The following is a 14,811-nucleotide window of genomic DNA, read 5'->3' as shown; positions in this document are numbered from 1 at the left end:
ATAAACAATTTGAATATATGTAACTTTATTGCATTTTTTTTAGATTGGACTTCAAGAGTCGTTACATTTGATGGCATTGAAACATCGTAATTGTAATATAATACATCATGAGTATGAATGAGTATTGTAACAGTCAATTAAGATATCTTGGGCAAAAGTCATATAAAAACCCTTAGGGCCTTCCAAGGGGGACTGAAAGCCCATTTATTCCTATATCTATTTTATTTATTGAGCAAATTAAATGGTATAAAAATTTGGATGATAAACTACTTCACCAAGATTCGATCCCACAACTTCATAAGTTTAAGAGGGAGTGTCCAACTGGACCAAAAGGTGGTGAACACTTTATTGTATTGGTGTTGAGTTTAATTAGTTTTTTTTTTATGAGAGTTGAGTTTAATTAGTTAGGACCATGTCTTTCAAATCATAGAAAAACTTAAATACTATAAAATAAAAAATTAATAATATTATTAACTTATGTTTTACATAACTAGGATTACTTCAAACCTTAATGTATAAGAAAAACTAAATTAATACTATTTTTTTTCAAAGAGACAGGGATTACTTCAAACCTTAATGTATAAGAATAACTAAATGAACACTTGAAATTTAAATTAATATTTTAGGAGATAAAAAAAGTTGAGGTACAATTTTTTTAAGGCTTTGGAGGGGCTTTCATAAAAAAAGGCTTTGGAGGGGGCCGGGGGTGTGGATCCACTTGGCTACCATTTGAAAAATAACATTCATTTCCAAAGCCAATTTAAAAAAAAAATTAATCTAAAAGACCATGTAATACCTTTTTTTTTTTTTTTTTTTTTGTTGAAAGAAAGACCATGTAATACTTGGAACAATAAACTTTACCTACACATGATCTCCATCACCTTCATGGACTATACACATCTTCTCGTCGTTCCCAACCTTCTTCTATATTTAAGCATTTAAATAGTTGTCCTTCATGCATGACTGAAGAGTAGCTCTTGGCTCAAAACAAAAAAAAAATCCTAATGTTAAGGGAAGATATGTCCATAAAAAAAAAAAAAAATTCTCAGCCATTAGCGATGTCGTGGTGGAAGCTATGACAAGGCCGAGGCTATTTGGGAGATGGTTAAGTTCGATAATATGTCCGCACAGAATGAAATCTATCAGCCATTAACAAAATTTATATTTTCATATTTTGTTGAGCAGTTCTTCATCATACACAGAACACAGGTGTGTTATACAAAATGACATAATTATGCATATATTTTGATCATATACTCATTTACCCGAACCAAAAGGATTCCAAGTCCCGAGAGCAACTTATAGAAATTGCTTGAGGTTTTCAACTCCCTGGATCTGAACTTAAATGGCAAGATCATTAGCCACTGACTTGTATTTTCCTTTCTATAACACTATTCTCATTTTGTCTGCAAAAAAGATTCCAATGCCGTATATCTCTCTGGTGGCAGGAAAATGTTGAGGATGAGTGAATTACTTTCGAAAGACAAAAATCGGTCTGTTAAATCCAGTGGCACTGCCTGGTAAGCTGGATGCAACGCTCTCCACTGTCCTGAACCCAATCTGCAAAACAATATATATTAAGGTATAATCACAAACTTAAAATTCATCCGTAATGAACTTGTCATAAAACATAGATAGATGATCACAAAATTACCTTGTCAATAAGTATTTCCTGAAAAGAGCGTGGATGGAACAAAATGTTGTGGTAATTATATGTTGCTGTCTGCAGAAGATCAGAAATCAATGCCTCGGTTTAGTTTCCGCTAAACTTAACGGTAAATGAGTATTATAAGAGAATGATGAAATAGTTACAATTCAAAAGGAAGATTAACCCAATTTTCTTGATGAGTTAAAAATACATGGTTCATTAAGTAAAATTACTGGAGCGAACAAGCACGGGTGATTTCAAAAGGAACAACGTGAGAAGCCGACAAAAAAATTACCTCAGACACTTGGTAGTTACTCTTATAAGACTTCCAAGGTTGTGGTTCAAAAATGAAAATGCCACCCTGTTATCCACAATACGATATTCAAAACAAATAAGAGGAACCACCAAAAATTAGAACAAACATCACAATGGAACTGGAAAATTTCTTATATCCACGGATATTTATAATAGAGAAGGACATACCGGACTAAGTAGTCTCCAAATGTTAACAAACAAAGTGAGCAATCCCTCGTCACCCCAGTTCAGATGGATCCATTTTGAAACGCTTAAACTGCAAAATACAGGCCAAAGCTAGTTTAACACAAGAGGCAGGCATATATGAACGGAAATTTGTTTTTCGTACTTATATTTTTCAATTTGAATTTAAATAGCTTTACCAAATGATGTAACGAAGGAAACAATAACATTATATGATCAAGTGAACAGAGCAACACCCACAATAGTCTATTCTCTGGAGAGTCCTTCCATGACATCTCATAATGGGATTTCAAGCAGAGAACATTGGCTGGAGAAAATGCTTTGGAAAAACTCCAAGCCAGTTTAAACCGAGGGGTAAGGGTCAGGGAGAAGGCTGGAATCCTCTTCGATTTCTAGCTCATTCTCTCTGACCTAACAACATCTATATCCTTTATTGATCCATTGCCATGTTCAAGGCATGCATCTCATTAAATCCAAAGGTTCTTGAACATCCCTTCAACGGGCCAATGCACATCTAAACTCAAGTATGAAATTAAGTCAAATCTCCTTGAATACAAGGGAAAGCAGAAGCGCACTCCACCCTCTTGGTCTTGGCCCTTACCATGTAAAGCTTCTCAAAGCCCTTATTTCCGAACAAGTCGCAGGGCCCGTGGCTTTCATACCAACTTCACAATGAAAACCCAAAAAATTCTCCTCTTTAATCTAGGCGAAGTGTCATTGATACTCAATTACTCATTTTTATTGTTTTCTCAAGCCCGACGCATGAAAACCCTTGTTGGACACTGCATAAATGCAATCACTTAACTTGGTATCATGAGATATTGTATGTAAAGTCGCAGGGCCCGTGGCTTTCATACCAACTTCACAATGAAAACCCAAAAAATTCTCCTCTTTAATCTAGGCGAAGTGTCATTGATACTCAATTACTCATTTTTATTGTTTTCTCAAGCCTGACGCATGAAAACCCTTGTTGGACACTGCATAAATGCAATCACTTAACTTGGTATCATGAGATATTGTATGTAAAGTCTGTTTGTCTCTTACTGGGACACTATCAGGTAAGGACCATAAGTATAATAAATAACCCGAAACGATTATTATATGATTATATACGTTTATGGTTATGTAATGCATCACCATCACATACTAACCTTTTACCATTCATTACGTCTAACTGACCTATCGGCGTTCAACAACATTACCTGCGCGGATATCCTTTTACATAGATCTAATTTTACCATGATTTTACACTTGAAAGGCAACGCAAATTGCAGTCACGTGGTCAATATTTGACACGTCATATAGCAAACCTCCATTCCCTTCTTTGACTTTTACTGTGGTACAGCTTACTCATATTTTTTTGTTTTAGTTATTAGGTCATTAAACTTTTTTTTATAAATTTTATTGCCCTAACACGTTTTTTATGCAAGGACACACAAGATGTACAAACAAAGTCTAATACCCTCAAGTAAATGTGAGTACACATAGTACACAAGTATCGGTATCTGGAACTAGAAATTTTTTAAGAAGAATTGCCGAAGTGAAATTAATATTTTTCGCATTGTTTGCACATTATTAATATATCATTTTTGGAATTAATTTTGTGATTTAGCACAAAAGTGCAAGTCCCAAGGGTACTTGGACCTTAAAAAGAATGAAAGCTAATAAGTACAAGTCCTAAATATGGAGAAGGGACCATATTTACCAAAAGACAATCTAACTGAGAGAGGAACTACATACCAAAGAATAGTATCATATTTCTCCAAGTGTTTATGCACACGCTCCACAAAATTTTGTTTACGGAAAGAGACTCTCTCAAGCAAGTACTCAAGACATTCCGACTTTTCCCCATTAGAAGACGTAGTAATATTAGAGTTTGATTCATCTTCTCTATCTGAGATTTCAGGTTCCGAAACATTGGAACACTGACTTATGGATCTCTTCATTCTTGCTATTCTTTCAAGGTCGCATTTTGCACGATCAATTAGACCTACAAAGACGACCATTGGTAGTGATTCAAACACAATAGTTCAAGTAAACATGAGGATTCGTTTTACCTTAGCACTTAAAAGTTAAAACACTAGATTTTTGCATATGCCCACCATATACAACCATGTGCAGATTTTAATAACGTTTAAATAGTATGGACAAGAACGAAAAAACTCGATGTTTATGACTTTTATACTTCACAAGTAAAACTAGTTACGCTTACATGTAAAATTAGAATTTGACAAACAGGTATTTAGTTACTCCTGTTGAATAGATAAAGCAACAAAAATAGCAATAATAATAACAGGAAAAAGTGCTTGTACACCAGAAAACAAATTGAATAATATGAGGTTATAGTGCACTTGGACTACAGTGTCTACTAACATAGATCATAAAAAGAAATGGACGAAACATGTAATATTAAATGGTCTAGCTTACTGATGACAATTTACAACTCCATTCTTACTCTTCTTTATAACATCACATATCTTCTCCAATACCCCAACCATTAACACTTCCCGTCATTTCTACACAGAAAAAGAAAATCATGCTTACCTCTCTTTTCCACTACTAACAACTCCCCCTTTCTCATTCTATCTATTCGACCCCTTCCATTTCCATAAGAAAACTTCATTTACGACTTTCATACCGGGACAAGCTTCAGGGTTTTTCTTTTATATTTTCTGCTATACTTGACTATATCACAAACCAAAAGAATGAAATAACACAAACAGATCACCGTCATTTGGCAAAAAAAATTGTCATCAGAGAAACTTACATCCGTCAATGTCTACCCCGCAGATGCTTCGACAATTAAAACTCTTCGCTGCATTTAGAAACCAAGAAGATCAACAACAAATCATTTCAGACTAAAAAAAAATTTCAGGATTAATTTATTTTTCAGCATAAATATAAAGTCAACTTCACAAACTAATTCAATAAATCAGTAATGAAGAACACCGCCACAAAAAACAAGGACTATATGAAGCAAACAGTAAGTACAACCATATACACATAAAATTATGGAGGTTTAGCAGAATCAAGTGCAACATTCAGCATTTCCAGACATTTAAACATAACATTAAATTCTAAATTTTCATAAAAAAATCATCCTTGAATTTCAGTTAGGATAATGGAAGATGATTATGGTTCAGGACTGAGTTCAGGATTATGTTGTCAAGAAGTGGCCAGAAACAAGTTAAACAGCAATATTAGGAACAGTGGCGTGGCTGAGAAAAACGAGGCCCAAAGCGAAATTTCATTTGGGCCTTTCAATAACATATGTAATTTTGTAAATATAATGTTATATACGTAAAATAGTAAACAAAAATTTCCACTTCGGATAATAATTAACTGTATTTGGTGCTTCACAGTACTCACGACAAAACAACTTACTAACTGACATTTAGGAATCATTATACAAAAAAGAGAATGAAAATAATAGTTATTGAATTTCAAATTCCGTAAAGCATTAGCTAAGAAGCATATACTTGCAATTGACTATTCGCAAAAGAAAAAGAACCGAGGGATATAGTATTGAACTAGTGACCTCTAATTTGTAAAACAAGGTGTTTACCAACTAAGCTAAAACCAAGTTCTTGCAATGATTTAGACTTTCAAACATTTATACCGAAGTTAGTAATTTGAGGGTGCCCTCGATTCTTCGATTATTTCTTGTTATTTGAGGGGGACCCAGTGCCGTCGCACCTACGGTACCCCCTCTCCCACGCCTCTGATTAAGAACAGTAATGAACCCTAAAATTAAGTGTAATAAACTAAATCTAAACGAAGACTGACAAGAAAATTCTATCCTTTACCCCCTTCTCAAATTTCTGAACTTTATTGTGTTCTAGTTCTATTAGTGAAATTCTCGCAGTTTAGCTTGCGCAAATTAACCGATAATCAAAGATAAGAGTATCCATTCTAAATTCTGTACGTAAACATCACAAAGTCAAAGAGAAAGAAAAAAAAACAAAGACTAAAGTTACCTATTTCGATTGTAATGTGACCTTGATTGCAACCAATATCAAGACAATCCTTGCCTTCAAACCATTCTTTCTTGAAAAATAGTAATCGAGGATCAACCTCAATATGTCGACCAATCTGGGACATCATTTAAATAATAGCACCAATTATATTTCTAACATCTCCCCAAACAAGAGAACGGGAAAAAAGTGAGGAAAGATAACTTACACGATAACCATAGTATTTGTGGTAGTTGCCGTAGATAGCAACCTTTTTATCTTCATATTTTCTCTTCTTTGTTTGGTTCACGACTTCTCCCGTTTCTTTCTCCGTCATCTCTCAAGTTCCCCACTGTCACCTATGGATTTTAAGGATAAAAAGGTGGGGGCTATTATGAATGCCACAGTAAGAAAGCAAAACATAATTCGACAATATTTCCAAGTACAATTTGACCTAAATATCATGTGCTTGACAAAAGATTCAACCTTAGCAGATCTAGGATACACCTATATTGTATTAGACGTAAAGCAAGAATACAAGATTGACTCCTCGCCTAGGCAAACGAAAAGGCGACAAGAAGCTGCCTATTCCTTTGTACCACAACTCATATATACTACATTCTCAACAAAAATCATCATATATACTACAATAAATGGAATGTAACCCTAATTTCACAAGTATCAATTAACTTATTGAAGTAAACAAAAGATAAGGAGGAAACAAATCAAAGAAGAAGAAGAAAACACAAAGACTAGAGCTGGCAGAGTGAGCCGGGAGGTGTAGTTTAAGTGTTCAGTTCGACTGAACAGTGAGGTTGCTCACTGTTCAGTCAAACATGAACAGTGAAGAAGAAAAAAACAGAGGGCAAAAGGGAAACTGAGTTCTATCTTTATAAGGGAAGAGAGGAAGCAGTCAGTAATCATAAAAGAAGAAGTAGATGATGAAGAAAACGAAAAACTAGAATTACCTCCGAATTTGGAGAACTGATTTGGGAGCTTGGAGAAGAAGTAGAAGATGACCGTTAAGAGAAAGAAAGAATCTCTCTCTATATATATTCTGATTAGGGCAGAATGGAATAGAGGGAGGAGACTGAGTCTACTTTTAGTCAAGCGGGCTTGGACCCTAACTTTTCAATTTTTACAAAAGGCACCCCCTCGTAGCTTAACAACTCCTCCATTGCTGGTGTCATGGACTTAAAAATCTTTAGCCTCCACATATGATATGAAATGAAAAAAAAAGCGAGACAGCCAGCCCAATTGGTCAGGCCGTGAGGAGAGAGAAACGACCTGACCAATTGAGGCCGGCCATATCACTTTTCGGGAGCGCTCTACCTCAAAATTCGGGTGTTTAGCACTTCTCTATGAAATGAAAGCCTTTTTTGTTTTCGAGTAAAAACACTGTGAAGATGTTGTGTATTATGTCATGTGATTACTGAATTTAGTAAGCTTTTGTCTTGGTTTAACTTGGACTTGCTCTACCTAACTCCAAGCATCCCTCGTGTAGGATAGTCCGATAAAAATACGTAAGAATTGCTTAGATTCAGAATTTGTTCTTTACATTTAGATACTAATATTAGTTTAAAATTGGACCAAATAAGATTTAAGTTACTATAATCACACCAATATGAAGTTTGATCTTAAAGGGTGCATATCAGTGAGCATGTAGCTTAGCCTGCTAGTAAATTACCTTACTCATATCACTAGATTCTTATACAAGTGTCTAATTGTATGTCGTTGATCTGCTAGTTTTAGACTCGGTTTGTAAAATAGATATCCCCGCATGGGTCCTGGAATGCAATATTGATTGCAGTGTATCTTACTTGTCTAGGGAGCTCAATGCACACCTTAAGGCAGTTTGGTTACTTTCCGCTCTTGCAATATGTTTCGAGGTTTATTCAGAAACAGCTAACCAGAAGAAATCAACCCAAATAAACACTAACTCTGGCTTCCTGCCTTACCTCGAGGCTTAAGCCTTGCAGGTCGCGAAACTAGATTTCTGAAAGTCGACATCAACATTAGATTACAGAGTTAAGTAATCAATCTAGACTATATTACCTTGTTGTGATAATGCTGAGCTGGCCTTTTTTTGGTCAAGTTCCCTGCTCCAGCTTTCTAGCTCTCTTAGGATATATGTTTTAAAGCTCTTGGTCTACTCGAACGTATAGGATAAATCAAGTTAGGTTAGTAAGAGGTAAGTGGCTATTTTAGTTTTTTACTCTAGTTTGTTAAGCCACTATTGCTATCTGCGGAGTGCGGTTGATCAAGGTTTTCCTTCATCTTTCTGCCAAGGAATCAGCTGTGGATTCAGTATGATTGCTTCTTGATGTTAAGCTCCCTTATGTATAAGGTATATATTAGAATTTAGACGTAAACTATCACATTACTGGACGACAAATGATCATTTATAATTATGGTTATTGCCTGAACATATTGTACTGAATACATTTTTTTTTTCTTCTTTCCTTTCCTCCCATCTGTTCTATTCAGTTTTAGATTTCAGTGGTAAGTAGTATATCTATTTATCGCATATTTGCTTAGATGCATTTTGATCTTTCATGGGAATGAGTAACTTCCATTGAGGACTGAATTTCTCCTTTTGTCCCTTAGATGCATGTCGTATACTCCTATGTCAGGCTCGGGAGAGAGTGCCTTAACGATGCTCTGTTATTTAAATGTAATTCAGGCAACACAAATGAGACTGCCAAGAAGGAAAATGATGTACCACAAACTTAAGCTGGAGGAGCAGGTCAGTAGTCCTAATGTGCATCTAAGAGCTCCCTCTCTTCAGTTTGTCATTGCGTTTCTTCTACTTATGTTGCAGATCGAAGTGGGCATCGACCGTGATAATTTTATGAATCCATGGGACGCTATGAAATATGGGCTGGTGGATGCAGTTATAGTTGATGGCAAGCCTAGGTTGGTTGCACCAACTGAAGATGCAGTACCTCCGGGTTTGGGACCAATGGAAAGTCGAATGGAATAGAAAAGTGAGCAGAGTACAAGATGAAACCGCTGTAGGCATCACAGTTGCGCAATGTGGGATTTCAAGCTGCACAAACACAACTAACCCATCCCATAGCTGCCCGTTGTTCAGAGAAAATGTTCTCTTCTCTATGAATATTCAAATGGAAACAATTTGCTCTGGCGTTGCTGTCTTTCTTGCTTGCAGGGTCCTTTCTTGATTCTAAGATTCTACTCCAAAAACCAGAGGTCCAAAAACCAGAGGAAATGAAGTCCTTTTTTCCTGCATTCTTTTTCCTGATTCTGCACATCTCAGTTTTAAGATCAAATCTACTTCATGTAAGTTTAATATAATTATAAACGAACAAAAGGAAAAAAGAAAAGGAAAAGAAAAAGCAAGAGTAGACACTATCCTGATCACAGAAAGACCAAATATGATGTTCAACGAAGCGTATTAGTATATTCACAATTGCTATCTACATCTTCAAATATCCAACAACAAGAAAGTAGAAAGTTCACCAATTGTTGCATGTTTCAAACATATTTGGAGAAAACATAAGTTAGTGGTGTCATTCAAATGTACTTATCAAAGCGTGAGACTAAATATGAATACAATCAAGATTTCAGATCATGGAAGTTAGGAAATCCGAGCAAAAAAATCGAACACAAATGACAATATATATACCTCTGGACAATCAACAACCAGATGTAACCTTTTCTCCTTCCTTTCCCTTTGGGCATCTCAATTAGATGAAACACTGTAATAGTAAGAAAACTACCAAATAAAACGCTTTTACAAAAAGGTAAACAGTACAAAGAGCTAAGGTATAAAAAGAGACCATAAAAGAATCAATCGAAGTTCGGAATAAGAAAATGTCACATGAAGAATCAATTATACAATGGTAAAGAAAATATAACTCCATTGAAGCTAGTAATTATAGTTTTAACTCACTAAGTAGCGTATTCCCATGATCGAGTTATGACTACGCCTCGCAACTTTGGCCTAGTTCGGGTTCCTTGTTGCACGACCCCTTCCCTCGAAGCTTCTTCCTTGTTCCACCGTTTTTAACATCATTCAGCTGGTAATAATGCGGGGCAATTTCCTCCAACCACTCGGGTTTCACCTCCGTAACCTGTCTCATGTATTCCATCGTCGTCAGCACCAATTCATGGTAGATAATCCATTCTGGAAACTCACGTGCCATACCAGAACTTGGATGTATATAGACTGTTTGGGGATTTTTCACTTTCCGATAAGACCTATCTTTTTGTAGCCTTGCTGAATTGTAGAAAAATCCTGATGTTATAGCCTTCTTTACTGCGTCCATATCATTCAGGTTTGACGTTCGTTCAATTTCAACCCTCTCCAGTAACCCCTCCAATTGATCTCTTATATCTCTTGCACGTTTCATACTTCTAACCTGAATATAATTTTCATAACACCATTGAGATGAAAAGTTGTTCTCCTTCCATGAATTATAAACGTTCAGCAATGCAACATGATCACCAACATTTCCAACATGAAAATTCATCCTTGCTTCATCGGCATGAACTTGTTTGTCCTTGGGACGATAAAAGATTGAATTCCCAACAGAGAGCATTGCAGCAATAGAAATAATCTCTTCAGAACATTTATACCTATCTGATGCAACTATCATTTTAGCTAGCATAGGATCAACAGGAAACTCCGCCATTCTTCTCCCCACCTTAGTCAGCTCTCCTACACTATTGACAGCATTAAGGGCAAAAAGCAATTCTAAAGCTTTAAGTAATGCTTCTACTGGTGGTGGGTCCATGAAATCAAAATTCAACATATCATCAATGCCGAGGCTCTTAAGAGTAAGCACAACATGGGCAAGATTTGTCCTTTGCATCTCGGGTATTGTATTATCTTCTAAATCATTAAGATAATTAAAAGCTGTATATAAGCGAAAACACTTACCAGGGCCTGTTCGTCCCGCTCTACCCATCCTTTGATTTGCAGATGCTTTAGATATGGGAGTGACAAGTAAAGACTCCATACCGGTCCTTGGATTATCAGACTTCAGCTTAACGAATCCGGGATCAATCACGTACTTTATCCCATCGATTGTCAATGACGTTTCGGCTATATTTGTCGCTAAAACTACTTTTCTTGCACCTTTAGGAGTTGGCTCAAAGATTTTAGTTTGTAGCTCAGTTGGAAGGTTTGCATATATGGGACATATTATTAGTTCAGCAAGCTTAGACCCAAATACTCGCGTTCTGTGTCTCAAAATCTCTTCCATGGTTTCAATCTCCTCCTGTCCTGTGAGAAACACGAGAACGTCGCCTGGTGGTTCAGTTACATGGATTTGAAGTGTAGTGATAACTGCAGCATCTAAATAATCAGGTTCGGGTGCTTTAGTATAATGTATCTCTACAGGATATCGCCTTCCTGGAAATCGATAAATTGGAGCACCATCAAAGAAATCACTAAACTTAACAGCATCAAGAGTGGCACTTGAAATAATCAACTTTAAATCACTTCGATAACGAGAAATGTCCTTAACAAGACCAAATAAAATATCAGTTGAGATAGTTCTTTCATGAGCTTCATCCACCATTATCACACTATAGCTACCTAAATCAGGTTCATTAAGAAATTCTCTTAGTAACATACCATCTGTCATATATTTTAAAACAGTTTTTTCAGAGGTACAATCTTCAAACCTGATCGAATATCCAACTTCGTGACCAAGCTTTACTCCCATTTCTTCGGAAACTCGCGCAGCAACACTCATGGCAGCAACACGCCGTGGCTGAGTACATCCAATCTTTCCGCGTTTCGTGTATCCAGCCTCATGAAGGTATTGAGGTATCTGGGTAGTTTTCCCAGAACCAGTTTCCCCAACAATTATAAGAACATTGTATTCATCAATGGCTTTGAGAAGCCCTTCTCTATGACTATAAATAGGTAAACATTTTCTGTCATCTTCATGTCTCTGTAACATTGTTGTTGAACTTAAGGGTAATTCATCTTCTTCATACTTATCATCATTAGAAACTAAAGCTTTAACAAACTCAATTTGATCCTCAAACACATACTGATAATCATCTGATATTTGTTCTTTATTTTTTGATCCGAATTTCAAGGTTGCTTTCTCAATTTGAAGATCTTCCCATGCCTCTTGTTCTGCAAAAGGTTTCATCTTTCCACTAGAATCATAACCCTTAACCTGATTAAGAAACTTTTGATTAGGATCATAAGCTTCAGGAATCTTGTACTCATCAAGATTATCCATTTTTTCTGATCGATTCTGCACTAACTCGTAAATGTCTTGTTTATATCTTCGGTCACTATACTCTTTTTCTGTCAGTTTAATATCCTCAAATAGATATTTATCATCTTCTATATCATCCCTAACTTCCTCCAATTTCTTTTTCACCCTTTTCTTTAAATACTCTTGCCTGGAAACTTCTCTTAGGGCTGAAGTACGTCGGCAAACTCGTCGTCTCCCCTTTTCTGGTTCAGCAATTCTTTCATCATCATCATCTTCTTGATTCACAATCTTCTTTCTAAACCTTTTTTTGCAGGAATTCACTTTCACAGTAGGAGAAGAAATCTGATCATTACAACAAACCCCATTACCCCCATCGTCATCACATTGATCATCATCTAAAAGAGCATAATTTTTGTGCTTTTTAACCAACATTGCTGCTTCTTTTTGATAATTACTCAAACCAGATGGTTTATGTGAAACCCTAGAAAAAATCTCTTTAGCGAAAGTAAGCGTTTGATTTGACGAAGACCATCCGAATTCAACAAGATTGGCAACAATATTAACAGGAGATGATGATTGTTTAGCTAATCCAATTACAAATTGAACAAGAGTTGGTTGAGAGTATCCTAATATTGAAATTAAATTGTCTGAAACCCATGTTTTTAGATTACTATCATCACCTGACATTTTTCCAAGATAGATAGAGAGAGAAATATGGAGCGAGGGAGAAAGATGGATTCTTCTTATACAAGTAACAGAGAGATACCGGCTGCTCTAAATATGGAAACCCGAGTTTATTACTCCTAAGAATTAGAATTGGGTTAATTCCATTTTAGCCCCCTAAAGATGACCAGTTCACCAAAATGGCCCCCTAAAGATGACCAGCTTCCAAATTGGCCCCCTAAACTCTATTACCGTTAACTTTTCCATCCACATTAATGACTTTACAATGTAAATCCCAGCTTTTCCCTTTTCCTTTTCCTAGTTTCCCCCACCTATTAATTTCTCTTCTCTATCTTATTAATTTATTCTCTCTCTTCATCATCTTCATCATTTTGTACAACTACTTTCATTTTCATCACCATCTTATTATCTCTTCTGGGTTTTATTTGAATGTTTTGGTTGTTTGCTTATCTAGGTTTTCATTAATTTGGACCAAATTGAAACATCGAGTTTAGAAATAATGAAGACTTTAGTTTCAACTCAGATCCGTATTTTACTCATTGAAGGGTCTTCGATATGTTTACTAAGCAACTCTTTGTCAAGCAGAAATTGTTCCTTTATGTGAGAGAGAAAAAGCTTTAACCTTTCTCATCATAAAACGGGGCTTCGCTTGGTTTTAATGAGAAATCCCAAAGATTTGATCTTGCTAGCTCAAAGTTATTGACTATTCATGGTTTGAAGTTAGGGTTCTTTCCATCTTCTTGATCTTTGTTTATTGGACAGTTTGAGATCTCATGAGTTCTTAAACTCTAAATACCTGAATTATTGACGAATCACATAGTATTACCTAAAAATTGATTCTTGGATGACAACAAAGAGGTTTATAATTTCGATCTTGGATATTTCCTTTCTCTGATCTTTATTGATGTCTCCTTGAATTCTTCGATTAGGCTGTAAATTTGCAACATTGTCTGGCCTTGGAGTTTCATTTGGTAGTAGTCGTAGTGGAGATCGATTTTACAATACGACTACCATCAGCAAAAATTGATGGAGCAATAATTCAGGTTTAAGCAAGTATACACACTGAACATGTTAATGAAATAATTGAAAAAATTGAAAGTGATAGGTGTACCAATAAATAAGTTACTGAACTAGTTGGTAAGAGTTGAGAAACTCAAAAAATCTTCATTAATTGAGATTGAGAATTTTCCTTCAAGAGGTGGAAAAGAAGATAATCTTGATTTTGCGGAAATTGACATCTGAAACTCAAGAAAATGGCTCCACCTAATGGTTTTGATTTTTAGGGCTAAATATGGGTGCCACAATCAATTGAGGATTCATCCAAAGCAAGAAACCTCTCCCGGATCCAGATGAGGTTTCCATTGATTAAATTTATCGATTGAATCTCTAGTCGAAGTAAAAAAACGCTCCCGTCGATCGAGTGAGGATCTCAATTAATTGAAAAGAAGAAAAGAGAATATGAATGAGTTTAATTTATTTATTGTTTTTTTGTTGAATTAGGGTTTTATAGGACCTTCTGTAGATGGGGATATGAAGAACTTGATTGAGGAACTTAGGACTGTTAGTAGATTAATTATGAGAATTATATAATATTAGTTTAATGGAGGTTTTGGAGTTAAAATGGATGTTTTGGGGTTTTAATGGAGAGTGGTTGGAAGTGAAGGGAAAGAAAATAATAATGAGCCTTTGGGACTAAAAGCATTAGCTGACAAGACATGATTTAGGGGCAATTTTGGTAGAAAAAGACAACCCAGTAACGTCTAACAGAATAGATGACGGAAAGATGAAAAAGGGGGCCAAATTAGAAGCTGGTCATCTTTAGGGG

General features: G+C 35.7%; 2 protein-coding genes across 8 annotated transcripts; both read right to left on the bottom strand.

Annotated features, from left to right (window-relative positions):
* Positions 1–1,142: 1,142 nt before the first annotated feature.
* On the bottom strand, positions 1,143–7,177 carry LOC147566447 (S-adenosyl-L-methionine-dependent methyltransferases superfamily protein). 3 transcript variants are annotated; one of them, XM_086652952.1, is made up of 9 exons: positions 7,068–7,177; positions 6,329–6,458; positions 6,124–6,238; positions 4,914–4,961; positions 3,887–4,136; positions 2,132–2,219; positions 1,944–2,009; positions 1,655–1,723; positions 1,143–1,560 (listed from the first exon to the last, which is right to left on the bottom strand). In XM_086652952.1, exons 2-9 carry the CDS (start codon positions 6,434–6,436, stop codon positions 1,471–1,473), a joined length of 834 nt encoding a protein of 277 aa, XP_086509078.1. In that variant the 5' UTR covers positions 6,437–6,458; positions 7,068–7,177; the 3' UTR covers positions 1,143–1,470. The 3 variants fall into 3 exon arrangements, with proteins under 3 accessions (XP_086509078.1, XP_086509077.1, XP_086509079.1); XM_086652951.1 differs by having other exon boundaries at positions 7,052–7,172; XM_086652953.1 differs by having other exon boundaries at positions 6,329–6,488; positions 7,052–7,147.
* A 1,473-nt stretch (positions 7,178–8,650) lies between these two features.
* LOC147566446 (pre-mRNA-splicing factor ATP-dependent RNA helicase DEAH1-like) lies at positions 8,651–13,102 on the bottom strand. 5 transcript variants are annotated; one of them, XM_086652947.1, is made up of 4 exons: positions 10,268–13,096; positions 10,013–10,193; positions 9,746–9,818; positions 8,651–9,363 (listed from the first exon to the last, which is right to left on the bottom strand). In XM_086652947.1, exons 1-2 carry the CDS (start codon positions 12,987–12,989, stop codon positions 10,132–10,134), a joined length of 2,784 nt encoding a protein of 927 aa, XP_086509073.1. In that variant the 5' UTR covers positions 12,990–13,096; the 3' UTR covers positions 8,651–9,363; positions 9,746–9,818; positions 10,013–10,131. The 5 variants fall into 5 exon arrangements, with proteins under 5 accessions (XP_086509073.1, XP_086509074.1, XP_086509072.1 ...); XM_086652948.1 differs by having other exon boundaries at positions 10,013–10,780; positions 11,003–13,096; XM_086652946.1 differs by having other exon boundaries at positions 10,013–13,096.
* Positions 13,103–14,811: the final 1,709 nt, after the last annotated feature.

The sequence above is a fragment of the Eschscholzia californica genome, unplaced genomic scaffold (genome assembly GCF_041429995.1).
Source record: "Eschscholzia californica isolate CP2 unplaced genomic scaffold, dmEscCali1.0.p SCAF_1, whole genome shotgun sequence".
Taxonomy (NCBI): Eukaryota; Viridiplantae; Streptophyta; class Magnoliopsida; order Ranunculales; family Papaveraceae; genus Eschscholzia; species Eschscholzia californica.
The sequence above is the reverse complement of the archived record's forward strand: the minus strand, read 5'-3'. Positions and strand labels throughout refer to the sequence as shown.